At 39.1% G+C, this 27,964-nt stretch overlaps 2 protein-coding genes and 1 long non-coding RNA gene across 3 annotated transcripts in view; 2 read left to right on the top strand and 1 right to left on the bottom strand.

The window, feature by feature from the left end:
- Positions 1–27,964, top strand: part of LOC116724487 (NLR family CARD domain-containing protein 3-like) — a 638,369-nt gene that overhangs the window by 518,834 nt on the left and 91,571 nt on the right. The window lies entirely within an intron of this gene.
- Positions 4–14,197, bottom strand: LOC116724699 (uncharacterized). The gene is made up of 3 exons (XR_004340254.1): positions 14,187–14,197; positions 13,391–13,392; positions 4–191 (listed from the first exon to the last, which is right to left on the bottom strand). It is a non-coding gene; the product is annotated as an uncharacterized LOC116724699 (long non-coding RNA).
- Positions 10,994–27,928, top strand: LOC116724449 (NACHT, LRR and PYD domains-containing protein 3-like). Its single transcript, XM_032570167.1, has 10 exons — positions 10,994–11,082; positions 11,217–11,336; positions 18,111–18,189; positions 18,347–18,572; positions 18,701–20,492; positions 20,940–21,113; positions 23,279–23,452; positions 23,689–23,862; positions 27,206–27,252; positions 27,402–27,928. Exons 1-10 carry the CDS (start codon positions 10,994–10,996, stop codon positions 27,926–27,928), a joined length of 3,402 nt encoding a protein of 1,133 aa, XP_032426058.1.

Here is a 27,964-nt window from a genome sequence, read left to right as displayed (position 1 = left end):
TAATATATCAGTGAGTTACAGAAGAATCGGGAGGAAAGGAAACAGTAGAGACTGTTGGTTTGGAGGGAATGATCATTCCTGGAGTCTGAGATGCTCTGATGTTGATGGTTACTCTGTCTGGCACAATAAAAGAGGAACTCGTCTCTCCTCCTCCTCTGTCTCTAACAGAGTAGCAGTGTATGTGGACTGTCCTGCTGGCATTCTGTCCTTCTACAGAGTTTCCTCTGACTCACTGATCCTCCTCCACACCTTCAACACCACATTCACTGAACCTCTGATTCCTGGATTTGGGGTCTGGAGGTCCAGTTCTGGTTCCTCAGTGTTTCTGTGCTGAGTTGAATCTAAAGAGTCTAAAGATTTTCCTCCTGTCAGAGAAACTTTCTCACTGTTGAACAGATAGTTTAGTCTCTACAATCTATTTCTTGGTGAAACAATTCTGATTGAATCTTTGGAAACTTTTTATTCTTGCAGTGCTTTAACGATGGAAGCTGAAATTATCCCAGGATTATTCCAGGATTATTCCAGGATCCTCATGTTTTTTTGTTTGTTTTCAGTCAAAGCTTCACACTGAATATCAAGATGTTGTTTTTCTTTTTTTTTTTCCTTTCATCCATCAGATTTAATTGAAATATTTATCAGTTTTTATCAATCACTGATCATTTTCTGTTTCTACTGGCTCCTATTTTTCTCAACATGTCAAATTTAAATATTAAATCTTCCTTTTGTAAATTTGCTGCAGTTTTTCTTCATGTGTTTTAAATAAAAACATTTTTCTTCTGCATTTGGTTCATTTGCTGCTCATTCTGTTCTTTTCCTGGTCAAATTTAAATATTTGCATTAAAAAGATTTTTTTCATCAACTCTGCCTTTCAGAAAGTCCTGATTTAAAGTAAAACATTCCCATCCCATGAAGGTCAGAGATCAATACTTTGAAGCATAAGGTGGGAAAATCTTCATATTTTCTGTTTCATTCAGAACTTCTACCTGAAACTCAGAACCTGCAGAACATTTTTCTCTTTGAATGAAAAATCCCAGGAACTGGAAGATCAGAGCAGAATGAAAACTGGAGATCAGTGTTGGACCCACACTCTGCTCCTTTCTTTGACAATAAAATAATCACGTTAAGCCTTTCACTCTCGACACCCGGCACTCCTAGAGCTGTCTGTTGGAAGATGAACAACAGTCTTCTCTCATATGAGGATGTTATTGAAACCATCAGATCCCTGATTAAATCCTGCTGGGAGGAAGCCTGGAGACAAAACTCCTTTAGTCCTTTTGGGAACTGTTAAAATATAACTGGAAAATTCATGAGATCCTTCAGTAGTAACCTTGCAAAAAAGAGAAGGCAAGAGGAAGAAAGTCTTTGCTCTCAGATAGCTTCTTTATCCAGGATTAGCCATGATAACCTTAATGATGATGACCTTTCTCTCCTTAGTGAATGTCAAACTAAACTTGATGAAATATATAAACAGAAGCTCGAGGCGCGTTTGTCAGGTCTAGAGCGAGATGGTTGGAGGAAGTGGAGCAGTGTTCTTCCTACTTTTCTGGTTTAGAAAAATCTAAACTTCATAATTATTTAGACACATTTAAAGTTAATGACAAGATTGTATCAGACCATAAAACCCTTGGTTCATTTTGTTCCAATTTTTACAACAACCTCTATTCTTCTAAATACTCAGATGAAAAAGCTTCTTTACTGATTGACTCCATGAAACATTGTCAAGTTTTATCTGAGGCTGATAACAAAATGTGTGATGCTAACCTCACTCTACAGGAAGTAGAAGAGGCTATTTTAAGTCTTCAAAACAACAAATCACCAGGTAGTGATGGGCTGTCAAGTGAGCTTCATAAGAAATGTGTCAAAGATCTTAGTCCCTTTATTCTCAGCTCTCTTTCAGAAAGTATTGGTCGTGGAGAATTGCCTCCTACTTTAACACAAGGCCTTATTACTCTGATCCCAACAGCTGGCAAAGACAAATTACTCATTGACAACTGGAGACCGATTTGCTTACTGAACAATGACTATAAAGTTTTTACTGTTATTTTGGCCAGAAGAATTAAACAAACCTTCAGTTCTATTATTGATGAATCTCAATCAGGCTTCATGTCCCTCAGACACAAACAACTTAAGGCTTGTGCTGGATCTACTAGACTATTCACAACTAATAAATGATAACAGCTTTATTTGGTTTTTAGACTTTTATAAGGCTTTTGACTCTCTAGAGCAGGGGTGTCCAAACTTTTTGCAAAGAGGGCCAGATTTGATCAAGTGAAGATGCCCGGGGGCCAATAGTTTGTTCGGACATTTTTTTATTTTTTACCCCTCCAGGGGGTCTTTTGTGGGCTCTAGTGTCCCTTATGTGACAGCAGGCTGACAGGAAACAGGGAAGGAGAGGGGGGAAGACATGCGGCAAATGTCATCGGGTCCGGGAATCGAACCCGCGACGGCCGCGTCGAGGACTCGAGGCCTCCTAATACGGGTCGCCCTACGCCACCACGGCACGCCCTGGACATTTTTTAACTACAAAAGTTTCATGCAAATACACAATTTTCATTGTCACAATTATATTTACTTTTCAAATGACAAAAAAACAAATATAAGCCACTCAGGCAAATGAGAATAACTCTAAAAACCCAAATTCTGCTTTTCTTTCATATCTGGAGAGTCAGATAACATTGAACAAACTGTATGAAATACCTTAAATTTACATGAGTTTAAAAATATCTTTGCCTCAAGAACATTTTAAACAGGAGTTATAAGTAACGCAAAGTTGTCTGTTATTATTTAATCTTAAAACAAGTGAATTCTGCTTGTCATTTACAACATCTACAGGTTCATAACCAAATCTTACTCAAGAGTTTAATAAAAATAAGTGCCATAAATCCAAGTGCATAAATGTTCTTTTGGCTCTTCACTGCTGATAGTGACAGACGTTACCGTTCAAAACACTCAGTTTCATGTCCTCAACTCTCAGTGCCACACTGTTACGTGCCAGGCAAACATTTTTCTCAAATTCTTGCTTCTTCTCAGGGCAAAATGTTCTCCACCATTTTCATAACACAGTCTTTGATAAATGTATCTTCAGTAGAAGGTTTGCCATGTTTAGCTATTAACATTAACATCGTAGCTTGCTTTGGTGGTATTTTCTTTTGACTCACAGGTCCGCGTGAAGAATCGCTGTTGTGATGCCAGTGCAGCTTGGAGCTGCTTCAGTTTTTCAGCACGGTCACTTCCTGTTAGCTTGTTGTATGTGTTAGCATGTTTAGTCTGGTAGTGTCTCTTTACGTTGAAATCCTTAAACAAGGCAACCGTCTCATTACAAATTAGACAAGCACAATTGCCTTGATTTTCAGAAAAGAAGTATTGTAATTCCCATCTCTCTTGAAAGCGGCGGCCCTCACTGTAAACTTGTTTTCTTTGCAGTGGCCATGGCAGAAATGAGTGGAGAGGGGTTCGCTGCACGGAGGCAGACTGATAGTATTAAAGTGGTGCTGCCACCATTTGGTGAAAGGAGAAATTACAGTTTCAAGTTTTATGATTTATTTATTCTGTTTCACAGTGCAGGCGGGCCATAAATAATACATTATAAAACCGAAGCTGCGGGCCGTATGAAATCTGACCGCGGGCCGTGATTGGCCCCCGGGCCGGACTTTGGACATGCCTGCTCTAGAGCATGGCTTTATGCATCGGGCCTTAGATAATTTTGGTTTGGGGCAATATTTGATTAAATCTATTCAGACTCTTTACCAGAAAGGTAACTGCTGTATTAAACTGAAGCATGGCTCCTGTCCCAGATTTCCAGTATCCAGAGGAGTGAGACAGGTTTGCCCCGTTTCCTCTTATTTATTCCTGATCGCAGCCCAACTTCTTGCAACATTTATTCTGGAAAACAATATCTGTGGTATCTCAGCTGCTGATAGAGAAATTTGTATTAGTCAATTTGCTGATGACACGACACTGTTTCTGAGAGATGCTGACCAGATTCCTGTTGTTATTAAGCTCATCCAAACTTTCTCTGATGCTTCAGGCCTCAAACCTCATTTAAACAAATGTGAATTTCTTCCCATATCATCTTGTAGCGAATCCCATTATGCTGCCCTCACGATGTTTTGCTCTTACAAAGCTATACAGCTAGCTAACACTTGAGTTGAAAATATTTTTATTTTGCAACTATTTGCTGGTTTGTTTTTCTTTTCTTTTCTTTTCCTTTATTTTTCTTTATTTTGTAAAATGATAAATAGTGTCCAAGGAACAAACGTGTCTGAAGGACAGTTGTAGACACCAACCGTACAGCTGGACGAGTTCTGCTTGACTGCCCAAATTAAACATGTAAACAATGTCCACTAGGTGTCAGTAAGGTTCCATAGTTTTACTTACAATTTACCCACGGAATCCTTAACAAAACATAATGATGGAGTCAGCACACCCATCTTTACAACATTCCTGTTAAAACACAAGTTTCATATCTTGGGATAATTATCACAAAAGATGCCAAGGAAAGATTTAATAATAATATTACTTTTGTAAAACAATTACTTATGAACAAACCTGGTGATGTTTGCTTCAAACTTCTCCAGCGGTGCTACCCTGCGAAACAAAACCTGCACAAGGATACAGAACGTCGCTGCTCTTTCTGTACCTTGGTTTCTGGTCCAAACCAAGCTTGTCATTTTATTTTAACAAGGAAAGATGCAGCGATGGATAGCAGCCGTCAATCATAATGACTGGCAGCTCTCGGTGTGACCACGGATTTACAGCCAACACTTTATACAAGGTCAGAAGATTAACGTTCATATACTGTATTAGTAAGTATGATTAGAAAGATATCAAATGTCACATTATGGAGAAGGTAGCGTCTAACCATCAGTAACCATGGAAACAATGCCACGCCATCATGTAGCCTAGCATGTATGGAAAAAAATGGTTAGCGTCTCGTCTTCTGTACGTTTTTAAGGCTGCTCCGGTTTAAGCAGTCACTGTGTTTATGACACAGTGACATAAATCATGTGGTTTGAATTCAGGCAAAGTCGGTAATTTGATCAACACGTCAGGAAGGAGGAGGTTTGGGTTGGTTTGTAAGCTAGCTGTTTCAGGCTTCTGTAAATACCCCAACCAGGTGTGTTACGTTCACAGACAGATTTGCTCGACTCCAACAAGTAGAAACCAGAAATAAACTGACAAAAACAACTTCATCCGTTTAGTTCAATACTCCCGATTCTCACTTCCGATCTACATCATGGCGCTTCGAATGATTAAGTGACGTAGTTGCAAAGGGTCAATACTTGGGTTTCCTCTTTGCCATGAATGCTGTTTTAACCTAAACAATGTAATATTATCTGGAAGTAATCTGGCTAATGGCTCAAGGCTTCATGCTGACGTCTAAGCATCAAATAAACACAAATCAGTCTGATTAAAATAACAACATTAATGCCTGTGTGTTGATAACTACAGGGTAAAAAAGATCCTTCATAGCTTCCTCAGTAAAATGCTTAGCTCCCCCTTAGCACCTGCAGAAAATCATTCTGTAGCCGCCACTGAGCTTGTTAACAAAAATAGACTAATTGTTAGGTGAAATGTATATATTATCATATATTTGTTGTTTCCTTTATAACAATAGTGTTTCATATTTGATGTTCCATGATTGTTTTCTTTTCTCTAAACATAAAGACTGTTTCTGTATGTTTTGATCTACTTTATCTCCGTCTTCACAAGAGGGCCTCCCTGAAGAGAAGCAGTGATAACCGTGCTCACGGGGTTTATCGCTCAGCAGGAACTTCTTCTTCCTTTGAACGGTTAGATAGCTGACGAATCGTCGCCTTGAAGATATACGACCTGTTCTGTTTTTACTCTGTGTTCTAATGCAAGATAACATGTGTTTAGTTCGTGATTGTCATTTAGCACTGCAACTAAAATGCTTTGACCCCACCCCTTTAGAGTTGCAGTGCTCTCTGTGATAGGGACTCTGAAAGTAATAAAAAGAGAGGAGCGGACAAATGTGTTTCAGAGCGGTTGGAGATTTGTAACTGTAAACACATCTCTGTCCGTTCTCCTCGCGAGTACAAAAGAACCTAACTCTCTTGTCTTTTCTGTGTTGTTCAACTTGTCTTTAATAGGTGTCAAACCTGACACTAATATTGTTGTTATCTATGTTCAAAAATGGGTTGTATTGGTTACATGTACTTGAGTAACTTTGGGGGAACAAAAGGTACTTATAAGATTAGTTTTACTGAACTGTTTTTATTTTTCTTGTACTTGAGTAATATTATTTTATTTCTCTTATTTGAGTAGATTGATTTTGCATTCAAAGAAATAGACTCAAGAAATTGGAAACCTTAGATTTCAGTAACATATGAGCTGTTTATGCAAATTTCAGCTTAATTATTCAACATTAAACATGTCACTGTTTATATCCTTATTTTTGTGTTATTAAACATAGTTGTTTTATTTGAAATGTCCCATAAATATCTATACTTATACTATTTGTTTATGTTTTTATATTAAAATAATAGCTTGTTTAGTCTGCCCGCTTACCTGCACCGTCAAATCAAGCCAATGCCCCCCTGCTAAACATTTCTGGATTGATGAGACAGCAGAGAGGCAGAGGAAGCTGTAATTCAGCTGCTGCACTTCTACTATCAGTCCACTAGATGGAGACATGGAGCAACATTTACATTCACTGATTCAACCTGAACAACAGGAAGTATTTTAGTTAATTATTCATCTCTACAAGTGGATTATCTGCTCCATCCAAACATCCATTGTTTTTATGTCTCATTGGTTTCCAGAAAGAGTTGAAATGTTTCAGAAGCTTTTATCCAGCAGCTCAGTAAAGATCTCTCCTCTTTCCAACCTGATTTAGTCCATGAAGCAGAACATCTCTGCTGCTGCAGCAACAGGAGGAAACTTCTCCAGCTCTCAACTTCTACACTCTGACTGCTTGGAAACAGATCAGAGAGGAACAGCCTTTTCTCCAGGCTGCCTCCTCCTGACTCTAGCGCCACCTACTGGCTGTTCACCTTACATGACAGCTGAGGAGAAAAGAAGAAACCAAGGAAATAAAAGGAAGTCATGTCTTTCCTCTAAAAACTTGTAATGCTTGTACTCAAAACTTCTGCTCTCTTTCAAATATTCACTGTTTTTTCTCAAACCTTTTTTCTTACGCTCAAAACTTTTCTCTCCTTGGATCAAATCTCCTCTAGCAAAACTCTCTTCCTGCCGGCGAATCATTTTCTGCTCAAGCTTAGAACAGAACATTTGCAATGGGTTTAGATTTCAGAGGTTAGTTAAACTTTAAAGAGTCACATTATTCTATCAAAAGAATGGATGTTGATTTTTATCAGCTTTATGGTTTTTCTAACATCTGTCTATCTAGACAGATACAGAACCACACAGACACACCCACTAGAAGGAAACAATGGTTTCCTTCTAACCATCTATAACATTTATATAATCCAAGTGTTATAGAATCCAATATATCACTTGGATTCTATTGGCTGAGAGGTTGCTAGGCAACAGTACTTTTCTGTGTGGTTTCAGCAGCAGTAGTGTGGTGATATTAAGGACTACAGTTGAGTTTGTTTCTTTGTTTCATTTTTCAGATTATTTTCTTAGTTAATATTTTTTAATAGATTCTTGTTTTTTATTTTTGTTTTGATGTTTTTATATGATGTCATAATCGCATTAAACCATGAACTTTTTGTTATTTATTGTCAAATGGATAAAAATAGTTAAAGTAAAGATTTCCATCTGACCAGCAGCTCCTTGAAGCTGATGACCTTTGACCTGCTGTGGAAGCAAAAAGGATGGACTTAGTTTTTCTCTCAATGCTTCAGCACTTTGGTTCTGATTCATTTCAATAAATTATGATTCAATGTAATGTTTACTGCTGTTGCATTGAGCTCATTTCAAGAGCTGCTGAGGAACAGATGAGCTTTTATTCACATCCTGATGATTGAAATATTAGAACTGGTTCTGGTTCTGATCACTTTATATCATCACTGACATATTTGGATCATTTAAAAATGTAATAATCAGACATCATGCAGGCTATACTTTCACCAGCTGGGAAGATAAATTCCCCACCATTGAAGAGTCCAATTGGTTCCAAATTAAAACTGGTTCTGGTTCCATTAGAGCTGAACAGAACCTGGATCAGCAAAATAACAGCAGCAGAGTGTTTGTGTTCAAACTGGGAGTCATGAGAAGGGTTCATGTTTTCAGATGTCAGCAGGTAAACATTCCTCTGACTTCCAGTCAGTACCAGTTAAACCAGTTTGGCTTCATTTCTCCTCTAAAAACTTTCAGTTTAAACTCACCTGTTCATTTGTGGTACCAGTCTGGTCCTACTGCGGTTCTGTTGGGTCTCCATTTGTTATTCAGATGTTCTTCTTCAACTGTTTGGATCATTTGAACAAACTGTAAGTTTTCTTTGTTTTCTACTTGAACTTTGTCTTCAGAAACTTTCCTGTTTGTTTCTTATTTTTTTCCCTGATGTTTAGAGAACAGAAATCTACTGACTTGAACTCAAAGTTTCATCTCTGCTGTTTGAAGGTTAATCTAAGGGATTATTAGATTACTGGTAAACTGGAATCCAACAAATTAATGAAGAGCTGATGTTCTTCTCTGAACAAACTGCTTTATGTTTTTATTTCCTGGAGTCAAATTCTAGTTTTCACCATTAAAGTTAAACACAACAGTTTCAAAGTAAAATAATATTAAAATGTGTTTAATTCAGTCAGATTATTAAATAGTTAATCTTTGATGGAGCTGGTAGTTCAATAAATGTGAACTAAAATACTTCCTGTTGTTCAGGTTGAATCAGTGAATGTAGATGTTGCTCCATGTCTCCATCTAGTGGACTGATAGTAGAAGTGCAGCAGCTGATGGCAGCTTCCTCTGCCTCTCTGCTGTCTGACTGCATTCACCTGACACTGATATGAAGCAGAGAAGAAGAGCCAATCAGAGGAGGAGCAGCTGATCTTTTTCCAGCTCTAATGATGTAAAGCATGATCAGAGTTTACATAATCAGTATAAACTTTCTACCTTAATTTGCAGTGGAATCTGCAGACCTGCTCAGATCCAAACATCCCATTTTCAGGAGTCACTGGTTTCATCTGTGTCATTGTTCCTGCTGCTGAGGTCAGAATCCAGAAACCTGTAAAACCTGGAGGTTGAATTTTCAGGTTTTCTCCTCCAAACATCCAACAAGCTGCCAACCCTTGTTCTCATTTCTTAGTTTTTATTTTTGTTTGCCATAATTCCATGAACCCGTACAATAATGGCTGTTTAGTGCTAAAGAGAAAAAGTGGTTAGACATTTTTATAAGACCAGCAGATGCTGACCTTTGACCTGCTGTGAAGGACTTAGTTTTTGACTCACTGTTTTTTCAAGGCTTCTGAGGAACAAATGATCTTTTATTTGTGCTGTTCAATGAACAGTAGAACTGGTTCTGGTTCTGATAACTTTTTACCATCACTGACATATTTGGATAATGTCAGGTTTGACACCTATTAAAATCAAATTAAACAGACACAGGAAAGACAAGAGAGTAAGATTCCTTTCCAACTTGTGAGGAGAACAGACAGAGATGTGTTTTCAGTTACATATCTCCTACCGTTCTGAAAACACATTTGACTGCTCCTCTCTTTTTATTCCATTTAGGATCCCTGTTACAAAAGACGCTGCAACTCTAAAGGGGCGGGGGAAACACTTTATCATTTAGTTGCAGCGTCAAAGACAAATACATGTTATCTTTTACTCATACTGATGCAGTACTAATGAGAAACACATGGTATCTTGCACTAGATTATTCTGTTCAAGACATGTCTTCACACATGGTTAAACAAAACAAGTTGTACATCTTCACGGAGGCTGCTTTGCAACTATCTAGCAGGTCAAGGTGCAGAAGGTTTCTGCTGAGCGATAAAATCTGTCAAAACCGGTTGCCACCGCTCTCTTCAGTGAGGCCTTCTGAGAAACAGAATCAAAGCAATTCAACAACACAGAAACATCATTTATGTTAAGATAAGGAAAACAATAAAAGCATATAAAACAAGAAAACTATAAAAGTATAAGGAACAGGAAATATTTGATAATGATATGTGCAATTTACATAACAGATCATTTAAAAACACTTAGTCTATTTAATAATCAAACATCATTCAGGTTGTAGTTTTACCACCAGAGGGAGACAAATCCCCACCAATGAAAATTCCAGTTGGTTCCAAGCTAAAACAGGTTCTGGTTCCAATATAGATGAACAGAACCTGGATCAGCAGAATAACAGCAGCAGAATGTTTGTGTTGAATCTGGGAGTCATGAGTAGATTTTCTGTCTTCAGACGTCAACAGATAAACTTTCCACTGATAGTTCTCAGTCTGACCAGTGAAACCAGTTTGGCCTCATTTCTACTCAGATTACTTTCTGATTAAACTCACCTGTTTAGGTGTGCCTCCAGTCTGGTTCTGTTGGGTCTCAGTTTGTTGATCACATATTCCAACTCTTTGGATTTTCTGAACAAACTGTAAGTTTTCTTTGTTTTCTACATGAACTTTGTCTTCAGAAACCTTTCTGTCTGTTTCTTATTTTTCTCTCTGATGTTTGGAGAAAATATTCACCTCTAATTTCAGATCAAACTTTAATCTCTGTTGTTTTAAGGTTAATCTATGGGATAATTGATGTACTAGAATCAAACTTGATGAACATCTGAATTTATTTCTTCCCTGAACAAACTGATTCATGATTTTTTCCCATTATATCAAACTCTGGTCTCCACCATTAGAGTCAGAAGACAGAACAAATTTGTCCTACTTCCTTCCAAATGCTGCTCTAGTAAAGTTCAGTTCAGTCAAATTACTTAATACTAGGAGCAGCTGATCTTTTTCCAGCTCTAATGATGTAAAGGATGATCAGAGTTGATGTGCAGATGAATGATGTGTGTTTCCTCTGCAGGTGAAGGTAGAAAGTGTGTGTGAGCTGATGTGAATTCAGCAGCATGGATCAGTGTGAGGACAGAGAGGAGGGAGTCCCTCCCTCTAAAACCACTCTGTGTGGGGAAGATGAGAGCCAGAGCAAAGGTCAGAGGTGAGGTCACCATCTCTAACTGTCCACAGCCCTTTTCACACAGCGTTCACTATATCAGGCCAGAACAGACGTGGTGATGAAGCTGCTGCTGCTCCTCTTTGCTGATTAAGTTTTAATCATCATGTTTCTGTCAGGATCCATCAGAGACTCAAACCAGAACCAGAACCAGAACCCAGCTGTGTGTCCTTTAAGAGCAACGATTCCAAAGATGCTTTCATTGACTTTAAATCTCCTGGATCTCCACCATCAGAGAGGTGAGCTGTTTCTAACTGCTGTAGCTGTTCTGTTTATATCTGTTATTGTGGCCATGTGATGATAACAATAATTATCATGAGACCATGAGACTGTTCTCATGGTCAGGGTATTTTCAATTGATATGTATCACATCAATGACATTACTGTTTTAATAGTAATATGCTCCATTAAGCAACGTTATAATGCAGACAATGAAGTCCAACAGTCGCAAATATGAATGAAAAATCATCAGTGAATTAAACAGGTCAGCTTAGATCCACAGTCTTTACCAAGAGCTTCTTCATATCCATCTACTTAACAGAAGTCTCAAAATCTGATCTGATGTTTTCCTGAGATCAATTTAAGAATCATATGTAATGATTCTGCCCCCTACTGGCCAGTTAGTGAACATAAGTAGAAAATCACTGCTGAACAGGAAACCAAATATTTTACCAGAATCAACTCACCTTTCTGCTACTGTAGATACTGATAGTGCAAAAAAGGTAAAATTCTGGTGAATATAGCTGCTAGTTATTTGCTATAAAATTAGATGTGCAATGCTGTAATAAAATTTAAAATAATTTACTGTTACAATAACAATAGTGAAACTGAATAAAAAATGAAATACTGGCATCTGTAGCTGCCAGTATTTTACTGTAGGTTTAGTTTCACCACTTGATGCACTTTGTCAGTGAGCTCTGGAGAAAAAAGTTAATATTGCACAGTCTTAGTTTTACTGTAGAATAGTAATAGTAAAAGTGCTAAAATTGGTGCAGTTTTAAAATGCATAACCATTAAATCACATAATACGGATGAACTATCACTCTGTAGGACATATTTTTATTTAAAGGCACTGTTATGTACAAACCATATACATTTATATGAAAAATAATACAAGCACTTTTACAGGCCTCAGGGAATTGGTTACAAATTCACATACATTGGGCTTCAATGTAAAGAATTAGTCATGATTGCGAAAACGTTAGAAAGAATTTAAAAATACAGTTTCTAGTGCCAATGGAGTTTAATTGATCAACTTTTACAAACTTAAGGATTCAAAAATAATGTCATGGAAAATGATCACATGGCCAGGTCTCTTGGTATTTTTAAAGATAAAAAAATAATGAATTAATTAAAATAAACATGGTTGCAGTAACACTTGAAAACCAATGATAGTTTACGTTATAAAACCTGTTTAGGACAACCCAACATGGGATTCTGCATTTATTATTTGTAAAGTGGTACTTAATTTTTAAGATGCATGAGAGGTTACCATGGAGCTTGGAAAAGCATAAGAAAATATCAATTAGACTTTAAGTGATTTGGAAACAGAATTATTTCAAAGAAACAAAGGACAACTAGTAACCTGGAATGACACTAGAGGAGCATCAGGTTTTTGATCAGGGTAGAAACATGTGCATCACTGTCTGCAGGTTCTTTTGGTTTATCTTGCTCACTTGTCTGGAAACCACCTTTCCATGGATGGTCTTTGTGCCTTTCTGGGTTAACCTCAATGAAGTGACTAAACAACACAATACAAAATAAGAAAAGCTTTTGGAAAACTGGCAATTTGAAGCCAGCAGGTCAAACTAATGTAAAAAGAGTTGTTAATCTCATATATATATCATTCTGTTTTTAAATATATTAAAATAACACGTCACGAAATTGGTCAATGGTTAACTATAACTTGCTTTAAGCTCCTAAAAATGTTCTCATTGTATTTTACTCATTGTAAAGTGTTTTCAAAATAAAATCATGGGAGTAGTTTTAGCATTGAATAAGCTCCAAAGTCTTTGCTGCCTCATCTTGATGTTTTAGGTTGAATGTGTAGAAAGTAGCTGCTGCAAGTCTTGTCTCAAATGTTGGCTGGACCGCCTCAATGCTGACCATCCGACTAGCTACTAGCTGCTCATTGCTCTATGATGGTCGGAGACAGAAGTTCTGTTGTATTTTTCCTCAACCATTTTATAGACAATGCTGATAGGTATTTCTCAAACCTACATAAAAAGAAAACCACAAACAAAGTTTATGAGTTTTCAACCCAGCTTCTGCAGAAAGAGAAAACATAGCAAACCACTTCGTCTAGGTTTTTACCATGTGTTCTGACTCCCTGCGGCAGAGCCTGTCTTTTTATTAGGCAGGAGAAAAGAAGGGAGTCAAGAGTGACATGTGGGAGAGTGATAAATCAAAAGAAGGGGCTATTCTGAAACAAGGAAGAACTACATTCTACACACAAGCAGTTTAAAGAGTATCCCAAGATAAGAAGCAGCTGCAGCTTCAAGGTTTAGGGAAAAAGCAAGTTTTATCTTTCACACATTTGAACAAATTCCTCCTCTCTGGGGTGTGAATACTAAACCTATGAATGAAAAGCAAACTGGTAACTACTTATGTAAGAATGATAACAAAACATAATTATTCTAACAGATGCTTTGACACATTGAAGCTGAATTAATATTAAGGTCAACATGACAAAGCTATTCTATAATATTTTTTAAGTTGACATGACACTGCCTCCATCCCCATGCTGAAGTAGTGCAAACCCCAACAAACATACAGTGTTAAAATGGCAGAGGTAGTGGAACTCAACGCATGACCTGATACATTTTTGAGTAATTTTTGCCTTATAAACCAACACTGAAGCAAAGACGGCGGGCAACAAAGTTCTCTACGGAGTCCTTCATCAGTTCTGGAAGGTTATTAGTGGGAAACAATGGAGAAATAAATGAAAAAAGCCAGAGAGGAAAAATTATATGAAAAATTATTCTGGTTGGATGTGAGTGTGCACTCTGTAGCTGTGTCCAAATTCAGGGTCTGCATTGAAGGACCCTGTTTACGTAGGACGGGTCCTTTGCAGACCGCAAATGAATGACGATCGGAAGAGAAAGGTTGTGAATTCGGACAGGTCTAGACTTCACCAAATGTCCACGTCCCCACCTGAGCGTAACTTGTGTTGCCTAGCAACTGTGACAGCATGAAGCAGAGAGTGGAGAAAGAAAAAGAACAGAGCTGAAGTTTTTTTTAATCCATGTATTATTCCTGATTTCTGTATTATTTTATAGTAAAGGCTGTTCCATAGTAAAAAAGAAATCTGTTAGTTTGATTCTAAAATGTTCAAATGTGTTTGCAGATTGTCATATGCTGTCAGAATAGCATGTATGCAGTGAATACGCATGGTTGCGCATTAAGAAGTCCAACCGTCAGAGTTGCCAGTTCAGCATAAGTTATGATAAGTTATGACAAAAATAAGTGATTAAATTGTTTTCTGTGATAACTAGATACATATTCATGCATTGTCATGCTGCAGCTGCAGTCAACTACAACACACACCCGTATAAAACTCGTATCCCTGCTGCTTGATGAAGGTTTGACTAGTTAACCGCTAAGTCAGGATGTCATATAGCAACGACCTTGCTTTCTTTGGTCCAATACTGATACTAGCACAATATTTACTGCTTGCGAATTTTACATGCAACAGTCATATTACATTTACATTTAAATTACATTTAGATCACTGAAAGGTCTCTCCCCACGAGCAACAGTCATACGCAACTTGCAAAATATACAAGCAATCCAGACTTCTCAAAAAATGCTATGTAGTTTCACTTTACTCAAGCTGCAGTATAGAACTAAATATATGTTTTCTCCATATTTGTTAAAACTGTCACCATGTTGTGACAGTTTGCTATGAGACAGATAATCTGTGAAAAATTCAATCTCCTCCACCTCGTCCCATACTACTACTGTGCTAGCTAAATTAATGCACCGTTCCAGCCAAAAACCAGAACCAGTAGGAGGGTCTTAGCGCTACCAATCAACTTCATTCACTCACTGCTAAATGTGTAAATGGTGGAGAAACAACTTATCATTAAAGGAAAAGAGTTTATCTGCCATCATTGGCAGTTTTGCTGACTAAACTGAGCATTCACAACAGGCTATGCTAGATGCAGCATAGCACAGAGCGAGAGGAGGGAGGATGAGTAGCACCAAAAGAGATTGTGATTGACAGCGATAAAACTCTCCTGCCAGTGATTGGCTGTTTCTAGATAGCACTGGGAGAAGGCAGAGGGAATTAATTTTTCACAGATTATCTCTAATGCCAAACTGTCACAACAAAATGAAAGTTTTAACAAATATGTAAAAAAAAAAATTCTTTTTTTTATATAAGATACATTCTGCAGCTTTAATTTCACTTAGGAGAGGATGGGTCAGGAGGGACGTGGGTTAGAGCTGCTGCTGACTGACTCATCTGTTAAGTGTGGTTAAAGGTGCAGGGACAAGTTAAATATGTGAATATGTTAGTAATTTTTTTCTTTTGTTCATTAAATGCTAGTGAAATAGAGGAAAACAGTAGTCTTTAGCTAAGCTAACTATGCTAAATTGTTGATAACCTCACACAGTCTACCCACCTCTCTTGGAGGAAAAAACTGTTACACATTGACACTTGTCTTTTTTTCTCCATGTTTTTTGAAAACACGATTTTAAAATTTTTCTTAGCAGCATAGTAGCTGCCACAGTTGTTCTTGTCTTCTACTGACCTTTGCTGAACACAGTCACCGTCAAATGCGCCAAGCAGGAACGAACCATTTCATGCAGATCCAGGAGTGTGTTCAGTGAAAATATAGATGTGTGTTTTTTGGTCTGGGAGTGGTAACATTTAATTTTTACTGCTTAAAACAATTTTTGAAAACACAGTATGACTGATTTTGTAATTTTGCTGGGGCCCCGTCGGTCAGGGGCCCTTAGAATTGTCCTAACTTTTCGTTTCTATATGGCTCCCCTGAACATACCCGTCAGTTTGTGCTAAGCGAATGATGACCTGACAGCGTATGCTGATCTGACAGAACACCGGAATTATGCATTAGAGTATTATATTTGAAAATGAAAAATGTTCTTATATTTTTTCCTGGTAGAAATGTGCAGTACATGTTCGAACATTTTAGAATCAAACTATCAGATTTCCTTTTGACTATGGAACAGTCTTTTCTATAAAAGGTGAAGAATAATACAGAAATCAGAAAGAATACATGACTAAAAAGCAAACTACTGCTACATTGTTTTTTTCCTTCTCTGCTCTCTGCTTCAAACTGTCACTGTTGCTATGCAACATCAGTTACACTGAGGTGAGGGTGGGGACAGTTGGTGAAGGCTAGACCTGTCCAAATTCACAGCCTTTCTCTTCTGGTCTTAGTTTATTCACGGCCTTGGATACATATCTTTCCAAGGATGCAGACCTTGAATTCGGACGCAGCTTTAAAGTGTAATATAACAAAAACAATTTGACGCTCTTCACCGCCATTGCCCCTCTGCCTGAACTGGCCATTTTTCACTTTTACTCACATCGAACTTTAACAAACTCTTCTTAGGGATTTTGACCTATCGGCTTCATTCATGGTCAGAATGCAGTAAAGGCATAGGGCTTTAAACGTTATCAAAAAATTGACTTTGCGTATATGTTCAGGGGCGTGGCAGAGCGGTAAAGTTGACGTACTTGCCAAAACAAACAAAACGCTATAACTTTCACACAAAAAGGTCAATTGGCACCAAACTTGGCATGAGTGATCCTGGTTAGTTGCCTGACAATCCTGTGTCATCATTGTCTGATGTCATCTAAGCCCTGTCTCCTCAGAACAGGAAGTGACTTTTTTACTTGGAAAGCTCCATCTCTGGCTCTCTTGATCTAATCAAGATAATCTTGTGTTAGATGACAGATAACAAGTTGGTCTCAGTAACTTAAAGTGCTAAGACATTGTAGAGGAGGTCGTGGCTGTGGCGGTGCAGCAACGTGACAGGTCACCTTTGGCTCTAGATTCCACATGTTTCAACCGACCTGCATAAAACTCACTGAGATCAACCCTTGTCCAACCCCCGACAGGAATTCAGTCCGATATTTGGTGGGCATGGCCGAATTCCTTCACAGCGCCCCCTAGAATAATTTTAAAAATCTGCTCCAAGCCATACGTTAACCCAGAATTATGCAACTTGGTACACGTGTGTATCTTCTACAAAAAAGTCTCTTGGAGCCATGGTCCAAACCCAACAGGAAGTCAGCCATTTTGGATCAAAGTTTCAATTTTGTCTATTTTATTGACATCGTATCTGAGCGAACGTGCCCTAGAGCTTTCAAGATCCAGGCTTCAAACTCAGTCAGCACAGTCTTGAGGCATTGAAGGTCAGAGGTTCTACTGGTTCTTAATGGGATCAGCAGGAACATTAAATCTTTACAACTACTTAGATCACCTGGTTCACTGCTCACATACAGATATTACTTCATATACTTTTACCTTCTGATCGTCTCTGTGTGGAGAAATACAATGTGAGCTCACTGGCTTCCAGGGATCTACAGGATCCATTTTAAAATCCCCACTATAACATCCAGGAGAAGACCCACATGGACACACACATATATCAGACCTCCTCCATGTCCACATCACCTCAGATCTAGTCATCAGTGCCTGATGGATGTCCCACACTGTCCCTGTAGACCTGTGTGGACAAAGCCTTCACTTCCACTGTCCCCAAGCTCTGAGAAATTGTCTCCACCAACATCACATCTGCTGACAGTGTGGACTCTTTGAAGTCCAACATCAAAATCAACTTTTTGAAATGGCTACTAGATTATTCTGGTGTTATTGGTATTCTTCTGTGTAAATCATCTTCCTCTTTATAAATTTAAATTGTGTTCTTGTGATGCTCTGTTTTTCTATATTAAGAAATTTTAATGTGAAACTCTTGGTGATTTCATACAGCTGGATGAATATTTCCTAACTTCCTAATTGTTCCTTGTTCCTCCACAGAGTGGACCAGCAGAGCTCAGAGGTTCCCAGGGGTCCATCTGCCCAGCAGCATCAAACACAGCTGGACTCCATATTTATGGTCTGTGTATGAACAACTACTTTTCCATGAGTTCTGTTCAAAGTCATCTTCATGCTGCACTTTGTAGATCAGAGGACTGTCAGTCTGTCCAACATCCTTCTGGTGTTTGGCTCCATGATTTCACTCTGACGTTTCCATCATCTATTATTCTACCCAGCTGCTAGAGGACAACATTGTTACTTTTGTGAAGAAAGAACTGAAGAAGATCCAGAAAGGTCTGAGTCCAGATTACCCAGAACATTCAGAGAGTCAGAGGGATGATGAGGTGTTGGAAGGTGAGGATGAAGAACAGAGAAGGAGCAGCAGAGAGGCAGTGATGAAGATCACACTGAACTTCCTGAGGAGGATGAAGCAGGAAAAGCTGGCTGACCATTTGCAGAGCAGTAAGAGCGTTTCTTCAGAGATTTGAAATAATAGATAAATCACACATTTGCTGGTGTCTGAAGTGATGTAATCAGTTTAAAAAGATGATTTTCTTTCATATCTGATTTTTGTTATTGTGTTAATTTAGGACATTTTGCTGCAGTTTGTCAATATCAACTTAAATCTGGTCTGAAGAAGAAGTTGCAGTCTGTGTTTGAGGGGATTGCTAAAGCAGGAAGACCAACCCTTCTGAACCAGATCTACACAGAGCTCTACATCACAGAGGGAGGGACTGGAGAGGTCAATGGTGAACATGAGGTCAGACAGATTGAAAAAGCATCCAGGAAATCACACAGACCAGAAACAACAATCAGACAAGAAGACATCTTTAAAGTCCCACCTGGAAGAGATCAACCAATCAGAACAATGATGACAAAGGGAGTGGCTGGCATTGGGAAAACAGTCCTAACACAGAAGTTCATTCTGGACTGGGCTGAAGGTAAAGCCCACCAGAACATCCAGTTTATATTTCCATTCACCTTCAGAGAACTGAATATGCTGAAAGAGAAAACGTTCAGCTTGGTGGAACTTGTTCATCACTTCTTTACTGAAACCAAAGAAATCTGCAGCTTTGAACACTTCCAGGTTCTGTTCATCTTTGATGGCCTGGATGAGAGTCGACTTCCTCTGGACTTCCACAACAAGGAGATCCTGACTGATGCTACAGAGTCCACCTCAGTGGACGTTCTGCTGACAAACCTCATCAGGGGGAAGCTGCTTCCCTCTGCTCTCCTCTGGATAACCACACGACCTGCAGCAGCCAATCAGATCCCTCCTCAGTCTGTTGGCATGGTAACAGAGGTCAGAGGGTTCAATGACCCACAGAAGGAGGAGTACTTCAGGAAGAGATTCAGAGATAAGAAACAGGCCAGCAGGGTCATCTCCCACATAGAGACATCACAAATCCTCCACATCATGTGCCACATCCCAGTCTTCTGCTGGATCACTGGTACAGTTCTGGAGGATGTGTTAGAGACCAGAGAGGGAGTAGAGCTGCCCAGCACCCTGACTGAGATGTACATCAACTTCCTGGTGGTTCAGACCAAAGTGAAGAAGGTCAAGTATGATGGAGGAGCTGAAACAGATCCACACTGGAGTCCAGAGAGCAGGAAGATGATTGAGTCTCTGGGAAAACTGGCTTTTGATCAGCTGCAGAAAGGAAACTTGATCTTCTATGAATCAGACCTGACAGAGTGTGGCATTGATGTCAGAGCAGCCTCAGTGTACTCAGGAGTGTTCACACAGATCTTTAAAGAGGAGAGAGGTCTGTACCAGGACAAGGTGTTCTGCTTCATCCATCTGAGTGTTCAGGAGTTTCTGGCTGCTCTTCATGTTCATCTGACCTTCATAAACTCTGGTGTCAACCTGATGAAAGAAACACAAACATCTAGGAAGTCTTCATTATTTAATAAACCTAAACTAAAGTCTCTCCATCGCAGAGCTGTTAACCTGGCCTTACAGAGTCCAAATGGACACCTGGACTTGTTCCTCCGCTTCCTCCTTGGACTTTCACTGCAGACCAATGAGAAACTCCTACAAGGTCTGCTGACAGAGACAGGAAGTAGCTCACAGACCAATCAGAAAACAGTTCAGTACATCAAGAAAAAAATCAGTGAAAATAAGTCTGTAGAGAAAAGCATCAATCTGTTCCACTGTCTGAATGAACTGAATGATCGTTCTCTAGTGGAGGAGATCCAACAGTCTGTGAGTTCAGGAAGTCTCTCCACAGATAAACTGTCTCCTGCTCAGTGGTCAGTTTTGGTTTTCATCTTACTGTCATCAGGAAAAGATCTGGATGTGTTTGACCTGAAGAAATACTCTGCTTCAGAGGAGGTTCTTCTGAGGCTGCTGCCAGTGGTTAAAGCCTCCAACAAAGCTCTGTAAGGACACAGATTGTTATTGCATTTATTTTTGATAGATAGAAATCTGCTAATTGTGAGGTAAACATTCATGTTTCAATTTATGTATTGTTGCATTGACTCTTCAAAGTGTCCCATTGGGAGGATGTGCAAAATAGAAACAGACTTCGTTCATTAGCTGAACATAATTTTACATATTCAAGCAGCAAAACTCCTCCACTTTATGTTTAAATTGAAAATGGATTAATATAGTTAATTGTGGAATTGTATAATTCTCTTTCCAACCTCCTTGATACTTGTAGTTCTTTTAAGGCTGGAGGCCCAACTGTAGAATGAACCAGGTCACAACAAATACAAAGGTTGTGTAAAATAAGATAGTTCCTTCTCTGTCCAATAAAAACATTGTTGATTTGAAAGAATATAATTTTGAGCAATTGTTTAACAGATTTTTTTTCTCTGTCTCCTCAGACTGAGTGGCTGTAACCTCTCAGAGAGAAGCTGTGAAGCTCTGTCCTCAGTTCTCAGCTCCCAGTCCTCCAGTCTCAGAGAACTGGACCTGAGTAACAACAACCTGCAGGACTCAGGAGTGAAGCTTCTCTCTGTTGGACTGAAGAGTCCAAACTGCAACCTGGAAACTCTCAGGTAAAATGTTCTCAATCCTAGTGATTTTTAATTACTAGCTGTTAACAGAAAATGCCAAAAGTATCTGACCACCCATCCAAATGATCAGAATGAGGTGTTCCAATTACTTCCTTGGCCACAGGTGTATGAAAGTCAGCACCTAGCTATTTAGACAGTTTTTACAAGCATTTGTGAAAGAATGGGTTGCTCTCAGGAACTCAGTGAATTCCGTATTGGAACTGTGATAGGATGTGCAACAAGTGGGTTTTTCATGTCCATTATGGCTGAGTGCCTATAAATATGCAGAAATTTAATATTTGTGAAGTATCATAATTTATACTTAAGGCTGAGCACCAGAGTTTTCTAGAAAAATATTGAGATTTTATTTTGTGGTTTTAAAGGCTCCACATTGAAGGTAAAAAATAAAAACATACTTTATTTTGTATTACTATCAGCTTCAATAGACCCTCTGCTTTCGGCTTGCATTCATTGTTGGCTAGTGGTAAAACTCAGCCCCTCCAGTTTCAAACTCTTCTTATTAAAGTAAGAGTTGGAGAACAAAATATAATTGAAATATTAACCACATTCCATAGAAAAAGGAGCTAAGTCTATGAAAGCAATATAGTCAGTTTTGATTTAAGGCATAACAATGCAGTTTATCAAGATTCAGCCGACATAATGAACAAACTGATTATGCTGTTTTTAGTAAATGTACAGCATTATTATTCCTGTTCTGTAAATATGTCCTTACTCTTCAGCCTCCTATTATTTTTTATTTTTACCCTTTCTTGAATATCTGATTCTTCCATTTACCTTAACCTAGTTGCTGGTTAACCTGAACTCCCTGCTGTGGAAAAATGAAAGATGCTTCTATTCTGATCCGTTCCATAAGAGACAAATGTTGATTTTTATTACTCATGTAACGGAATTAAAATGTTATTACTATTTCATGTTATTGAAGGTTAATTTATTTACTTTTTTCCTCTTGTGAAAATAATCATTTCAGACCTTGGGTTCTACCTCAATGTTCTCATTTTCTCATCATGTGATGAATTGTGTGTCTGCAGCTTATCAGGTTATTTGGTCTCAGAGGAAGGCTGTGCTTCTCTGGCCTCAGCTCTGACCTCCAACCCCTCCCATCTGAAAGAGTTGGACCTGAGCTACAATCATCCAGGAGACTCAGGAGTGAAGCTGCTGTCGGCTGGACTGAAGGATCCACACTGGAGACTAGAAGCTCTCAGGTATGGAGGAACCTGCTGCAGGAGCAGAGAAGGTCTGATAGAGGAGGAAGAGGGAGAAATGTCTTTAGTCAGTCTGCTGGGAAACATTTAGTTTGCAGCTAAATTTGTAGTTTGATAATTAAATATTTAGTTTGGAACAATTGGATTTAATAATGAATGAATAATATGGTGAAAATATAACTTGATATTCTGAACATCATTTGTCTCTTATGACAGTTGAATAGCTGAAATTATTTCTGTTAATTTTGACTGTGTAACTTTGCAAAGAACAACCTATTACCATATAGCACCATTTTTCACATGGTGCTGTATGAACCTGGGAAACCGACCCATCTACTGGAACCACAATAACATGGTAGTCAGAGCAGCAGGGGGCCAAATATAGCTCCATGTGGAACCAAGAGGTTGGAGAGAGAAAATCAGTTTGAAACTGTTTCCTGTCAGAGTTTTTATACAATCCTTTTATTGAGCAATTTGATTCTAATTCAAGAAATACTTTTTTGTCAGTTGCTGCTCAGTTTCCATCTCTGTATCCAACAGTTAAAAAATGGACAGATGAAATTCCAGATTTGCTCTGCTTTGATTCAAGCTGGTGTTTTCCATCAAACCAGCTCTGATGCTGATCCTCAAACTGAGCCTGATGCTGTTCTTCAGCCCAGCCTGGATTCTCAGGCTTCATTGGATTCTTTCTGTTAAAACTGACATGGGATTAATTTAGTTCATAGAGGAATTTAATATTTCTCTTGCCAGCCTCCTTGTTGCCTTTAGTTCAGTCCTTCATGGCTGGAGGCCCATCTATAGACTGAACCAGTTTACAACAAAAGGCAACATAATTATATATAAAACAGTTTCTTAAATAAGTAAAAGAGGAACATTGTTGACTGGAAAAAAGACATACATTTTGAAGGATTGTTTAATAACAGATTTTTCTCCATGTCTCCTCAGACTGAGTTACTGTAACCTCTCAGAGAGAAGCTGTGAAGCTCTGTCCTCAGTTCTCAGCTCCCAGTCCTCCAGTCTCAGAGAACTGGACCTGAGTAACAACAACCTGCAGGATTCAGGAGTGAAGCTTCTCTCTGCTGGACTGAAGAGTCCAAACTGCAACCTGGAAACTCTCAGGTAACTCTGGGCATTTGACAAATTGCTGCATCTTAGGTGCAAAAAGAAGCATAATTACAGATCCAAGCAGTTGCTTGGCTTTCTTATTTATTTGACATGTTATAAATCCATCCATCCCTCCATCCATTCATCTACCCATCCATCTATCCAGCCAGTGTGCGAGCGACCAGTTCAGACCTTGGGTTCTACCTGAATGTTCTCATACCCTCATCATGTGATGAATTGTGTGTCTGCAGCTTATCAGGCTGTTTGGTCTCAGAGGAAGGCTGTGCTTCTCTGGCCTCAGCTCTGACCTCCAACCCCTCCCATCTGAAAGAGTTGGACCTGAGCTACAATCATCCAGGAGACTCAGGAGTGAAGCTGCTGTCGGCTGGACTGAAGGATCCACACTGGAGACTGGAAACTCTCAGGTATGGAGGAACCTGCTGCAGGAGCAGAGAAGGTCTGATAGAGGAGGAAGAGGGAGAAATGTCTTTAGTCAGTCTGCTGGGAAACATTTAGTTTGAAGCTAAATATTTAGATTGATAATTACATATCTAGTTTACAACCATGGCATTTATAAATTAATGGATAACATTTAACCTAATTTTGTCTCTTATGACAATCTAACTAACTCAAGTTTTTTCTGTTAATTTTGACTGTGTAACTTTGCAAACAGCCGCCCATTTAAACTATAGTAATATTTCACATGATGATGAATAAACCTGGGAAACCGACCCATCTACTGGAACCACAATGACATGGTAGTCAGAGCAGCAGGGGGCCAAATATAGCTCCATGTGGAACCAAGAGGTTGGAGAGAGAAAATCTGTTTGAAACTGTTTCCTATCAGAGTTCAGTTTGTCTCTCTGTCTTCACAAACCAGGAGCATCATGGGCTGGGCGGGGCTTCCACTGATGGACCTACTGAGAAAATACAAGAAGCTGATTGGCTGATGGACAGGAAGTTAAAAATATACAGATAAATGACATCTTAAAGCAGATTTTATTGGTATTGAAGAAACATGACAAAATGTTTCAGTGAGAGGAAGAAAGGAACAGAAAGATGAGCAACATCTAGAAAAGATTATCTATGTTCAGAGAATCAAGTAGAGGAACTGATCTAGAATATGTAGCAATAGAGACAATAATAAATGAGATGAAATTAACTACAGATAACACTTATTAACGTTGGATTAGAATTAGTTAGGCCAGATTAAAGGTGTAGATAATCAGTAATATGTGGTGACTATAATGCACATGGAATATTATGGGATGGAAACAAAACAGTAAATGGAGAAACAGCAGATGAATATTTAGAGGGTAAGAACTGATGATGTTTGGATGGTTTAAGAAACAAGATCAGATGTTGATCCAGGAAATGGATCAGTCCTTGATTTAACTCTAGTGTCCAGGAAGATTTCAGCTGATTGTGAAATGAGATTTATTAGACGCCTCATCTGGAGGCTGAAATCATTACCCAGTTTTCTGGAATATTCTCCTGACTAAGAACGGCTCACAAGGAACATTAAAGAGTGGGATGGGTTTAATAGAGTTTAAAAGGGACTCTGACTAAATTAATAAAAACGAAGTTCAGTTAGATTTCCATGATAATCTAGTGATGACAGAAAGGACTTTAAAACAATATTTGATGGAGCTCCAGACCAATCAGCCCCGAGAAGCAGAGATGAGAAGAAAAGTAACTTCATGTTGGTCAGATGGATCAGAAATCTAAACTGTCACAGAGAGTAAACACAATAAAACATGATTTATCTGCAGCATTGTTCATTAAATGGCACATTACTGATGTATTACAATTAATATGATCGGTAAACTTAATGATATTGTGTTGGCCATTAGGTAATACATTCAGCAAGTACTTTTACTTTTAATCATTTAAGTATTTTAAATACTTAATCAAGTAAAATGTTAATGTGGTTCTTTTACTAGAGAACATTTTTGTCTGTTTATTTGTACTTTTACTTCAGTACATTGTTTGAGTTCTTTCTCCACCTCTGGTGAACATCCAGTAGGTGGCGCTAGAGTCAGGAGGAGGCAGCCTGGAGAAAAGGCTGTTCCTCCCTGATCTGTTTCCAAGCAGTCAGAGTGTAGAAGTTGAGAGCTGGAGAAGTTTCCTCCTGTTGCTGCAGCAGCAGAGATGTTCTGCTTCATGGACTAAATCAGGTTGGAAAGAGGAGAGATCTTTACTGAGCTGCTGGATAAAAGCTTCTGAAACATTTCAACTCTTTCTGGAAACTAATGAGACATAAAAACAATGGATGTTTTTACCATCCAGACCTTTAGAACCAGTTCAGGTCAATAATTCAGTTGTATCTGTGGAAGATGAACAGATTTGATGTGAAATGATGAAATTCTTCATTTCTACCTGATGTTCCAGCAGATCTGTAGAAAATGGAGCTGCAGCTCTCAGATATTTCAGTCGTCATGTTTTCTATCAATGAATCCACTGATTAAAGCAGGAATCTCATCTCCATGTTCTCCTCCAGAGGTTCCCAAGGTTTGTTCCTGGAAGCTGCTGCTGGTTCCTCCAATCCAGGCTCCGCCCCCTTAAGAGGAAATCTGTCCATATATGGCGCTAAGAGTCACCTTGATGCTGCAAAGCTTTGTTCAGGGATGAGATGTCAGGATGTTAGTGTCAGTCTGTTCCAGGCTTTAGTTGTTCTCCTCATGAGGAGCTGAAGTCTCTGACAGGAACGTAGAGCTGAACAGGAGAAGAACTTGAAGCTTCTTCTTGGCCTCTGATTGCAACAGCAGGACAATCCAACATTTTAGTCTGACTTCATCTGGAAATATTTCTTTGACCTTGAATCAGTTTGAAGGCAGGCCAGCTCCTCATCAGAGCTGAGATCTTCTCTGTCCTCCATGCTGGAAATGTACAAGTCCAGCAGCTCCTGATCAGTGACATCAGAGCGTGACATCATCAGTATAATGATGATGTCATTTCCTTCTCAGAGCAGCTTGGAAATCTGAGAGGAAAGATGCAAACAAAGACTCTCTGGACTGTTGGATCTGCTGGTTCTGGTTCCAGATGCTCCTTGGACACTTTCACAAGCCATTACTGCAGCTGCTGGATTCAGGATGCTGCTTCTTCTTCTTGGTCTCATTGTAAATGTGTGCAGCAGCGCCACCTGGTGGTGTTGGTTGGTAGAGGAAGTGCTGAAAGGTTGGAGATGTTTGTCAGAGGTGTGTGATGATGGAAGCCTCTCCCTGGTTTGTGAGTCTGAGCTCAGAGATCATATCATTGATTCTTGTTGAACTCTTTGTTGAATGTGATGCAGCTTTTCCTTTTTAATGTTTGTATTTCTGGATATTACAGTGAGGCCACAGCAGGTTTTCAGCAGCAGGGCTGTTTAGTGTTTCATTCCTTCATCTGTGTGTGGGAGTGTGGATGGAACAGGTATCCAGGTGTTGTGTCAGAGTTTAGATTGATTGTATTTTAATGCTGATTATTAAATCAGGTTGAGCTTCCAGAAATGTTTCCTTAGTTTCCTGATGTCCTTTTAGGCTTCAGTGAGTTTCTTCAGGTTGTTACTGAGGGATTTCCTTTCTCCTCTCTGTTGGAGCTTTTCCTGTGTTTGGAGAAATGAGTTGTGCTGCAGCAGCACCAACTGTCCTTCCTACATCCACTGCAGTTTGCAATCCAAATGTTGGACTGTTCCTGTCTCAGTGGAGGACAATGTGTGTCTGAGAGACATGTAATGTCCATGTTTGCTGCTGAAAGAGACTGATGGTCTGACCCCCCTCCTCCTTTCAGGGTGGAGCCTGCTGGAGTCCCATTCTTGACACCAGGTCTGAGGAAGTGTAAGTGTGTTTTTCATCTGATTCATGACAACAAAGCAGCTCACAATCAACCATCTTCAAACTGTCACATCACTCATTCAGGAGTCATCATCAAAGTGTCAATAAATGATCAATAACTGCAGCTGGATTGTGTTTGTTCTCTCCATCAGATTCCTGTCAACTCACCATCGACACAAACACAGTGAGCAGATTCCTCAAACTGTCTGAAGACAACAGGAAGGTGACATGTGTGAAGGAGCTTCAGTCATATCCTGATCATCCAGACAGATTTGATAATTGGAATCAGCTGCTGTGTAGAACTGGTCTGACTGGTCGCTGTTACTGGGGGGTCGAGTGGAGAGGAGAAGTTGAGATATCAGTGAGTTACAGAAGAATCAGGAGGAAAGGAATCAGTAGAGACTGTGTGTTTGGATTGAATGATCATTCCTGGAGTCTGAGATGCTCTGATGCTGATGGTTACTCTGTCTGGCACAATAACAGTTCAACTCCTCTCTCCTCCTCCTCTGTCTCTAACAGAGTAGCAGTGTATGTGGACTGTCCTGCTGGCATTCTGTCCTTCTACAGAGTTTCCTCTGACTCACTGATCCTCCTCCACACCTTCAACACCACATTCACTGAACCTCTGATTCCTGGATTCTGGTTCTGTTTTCATGGTTCCTCAGTGTTTCTGTGCTGAGTTGAGTCTAAAGAGTCTAAAGATTTTCCTCCTGTC

The sequence above is a fragment of the Xiphophorus hellerii genome, chromosome 8 (genome assembly GCF_003331165.1).
Source record: "Xiphophorus hellerii strain 12219 chromosome 8, Xiphophorus_hellerii-4.1, whole genome shotgun sequence".
Taxonomy (NCBI): Eukaryota; Metazoa; Chordata; class Actinopteri; order Cyprinodontiformes; family Poeciliidae; genus Xiphophorus; species Xiphophorus hellerii.
This window is presented reverse-complemented; position numbering and strand designations above follow the sequence as displayed.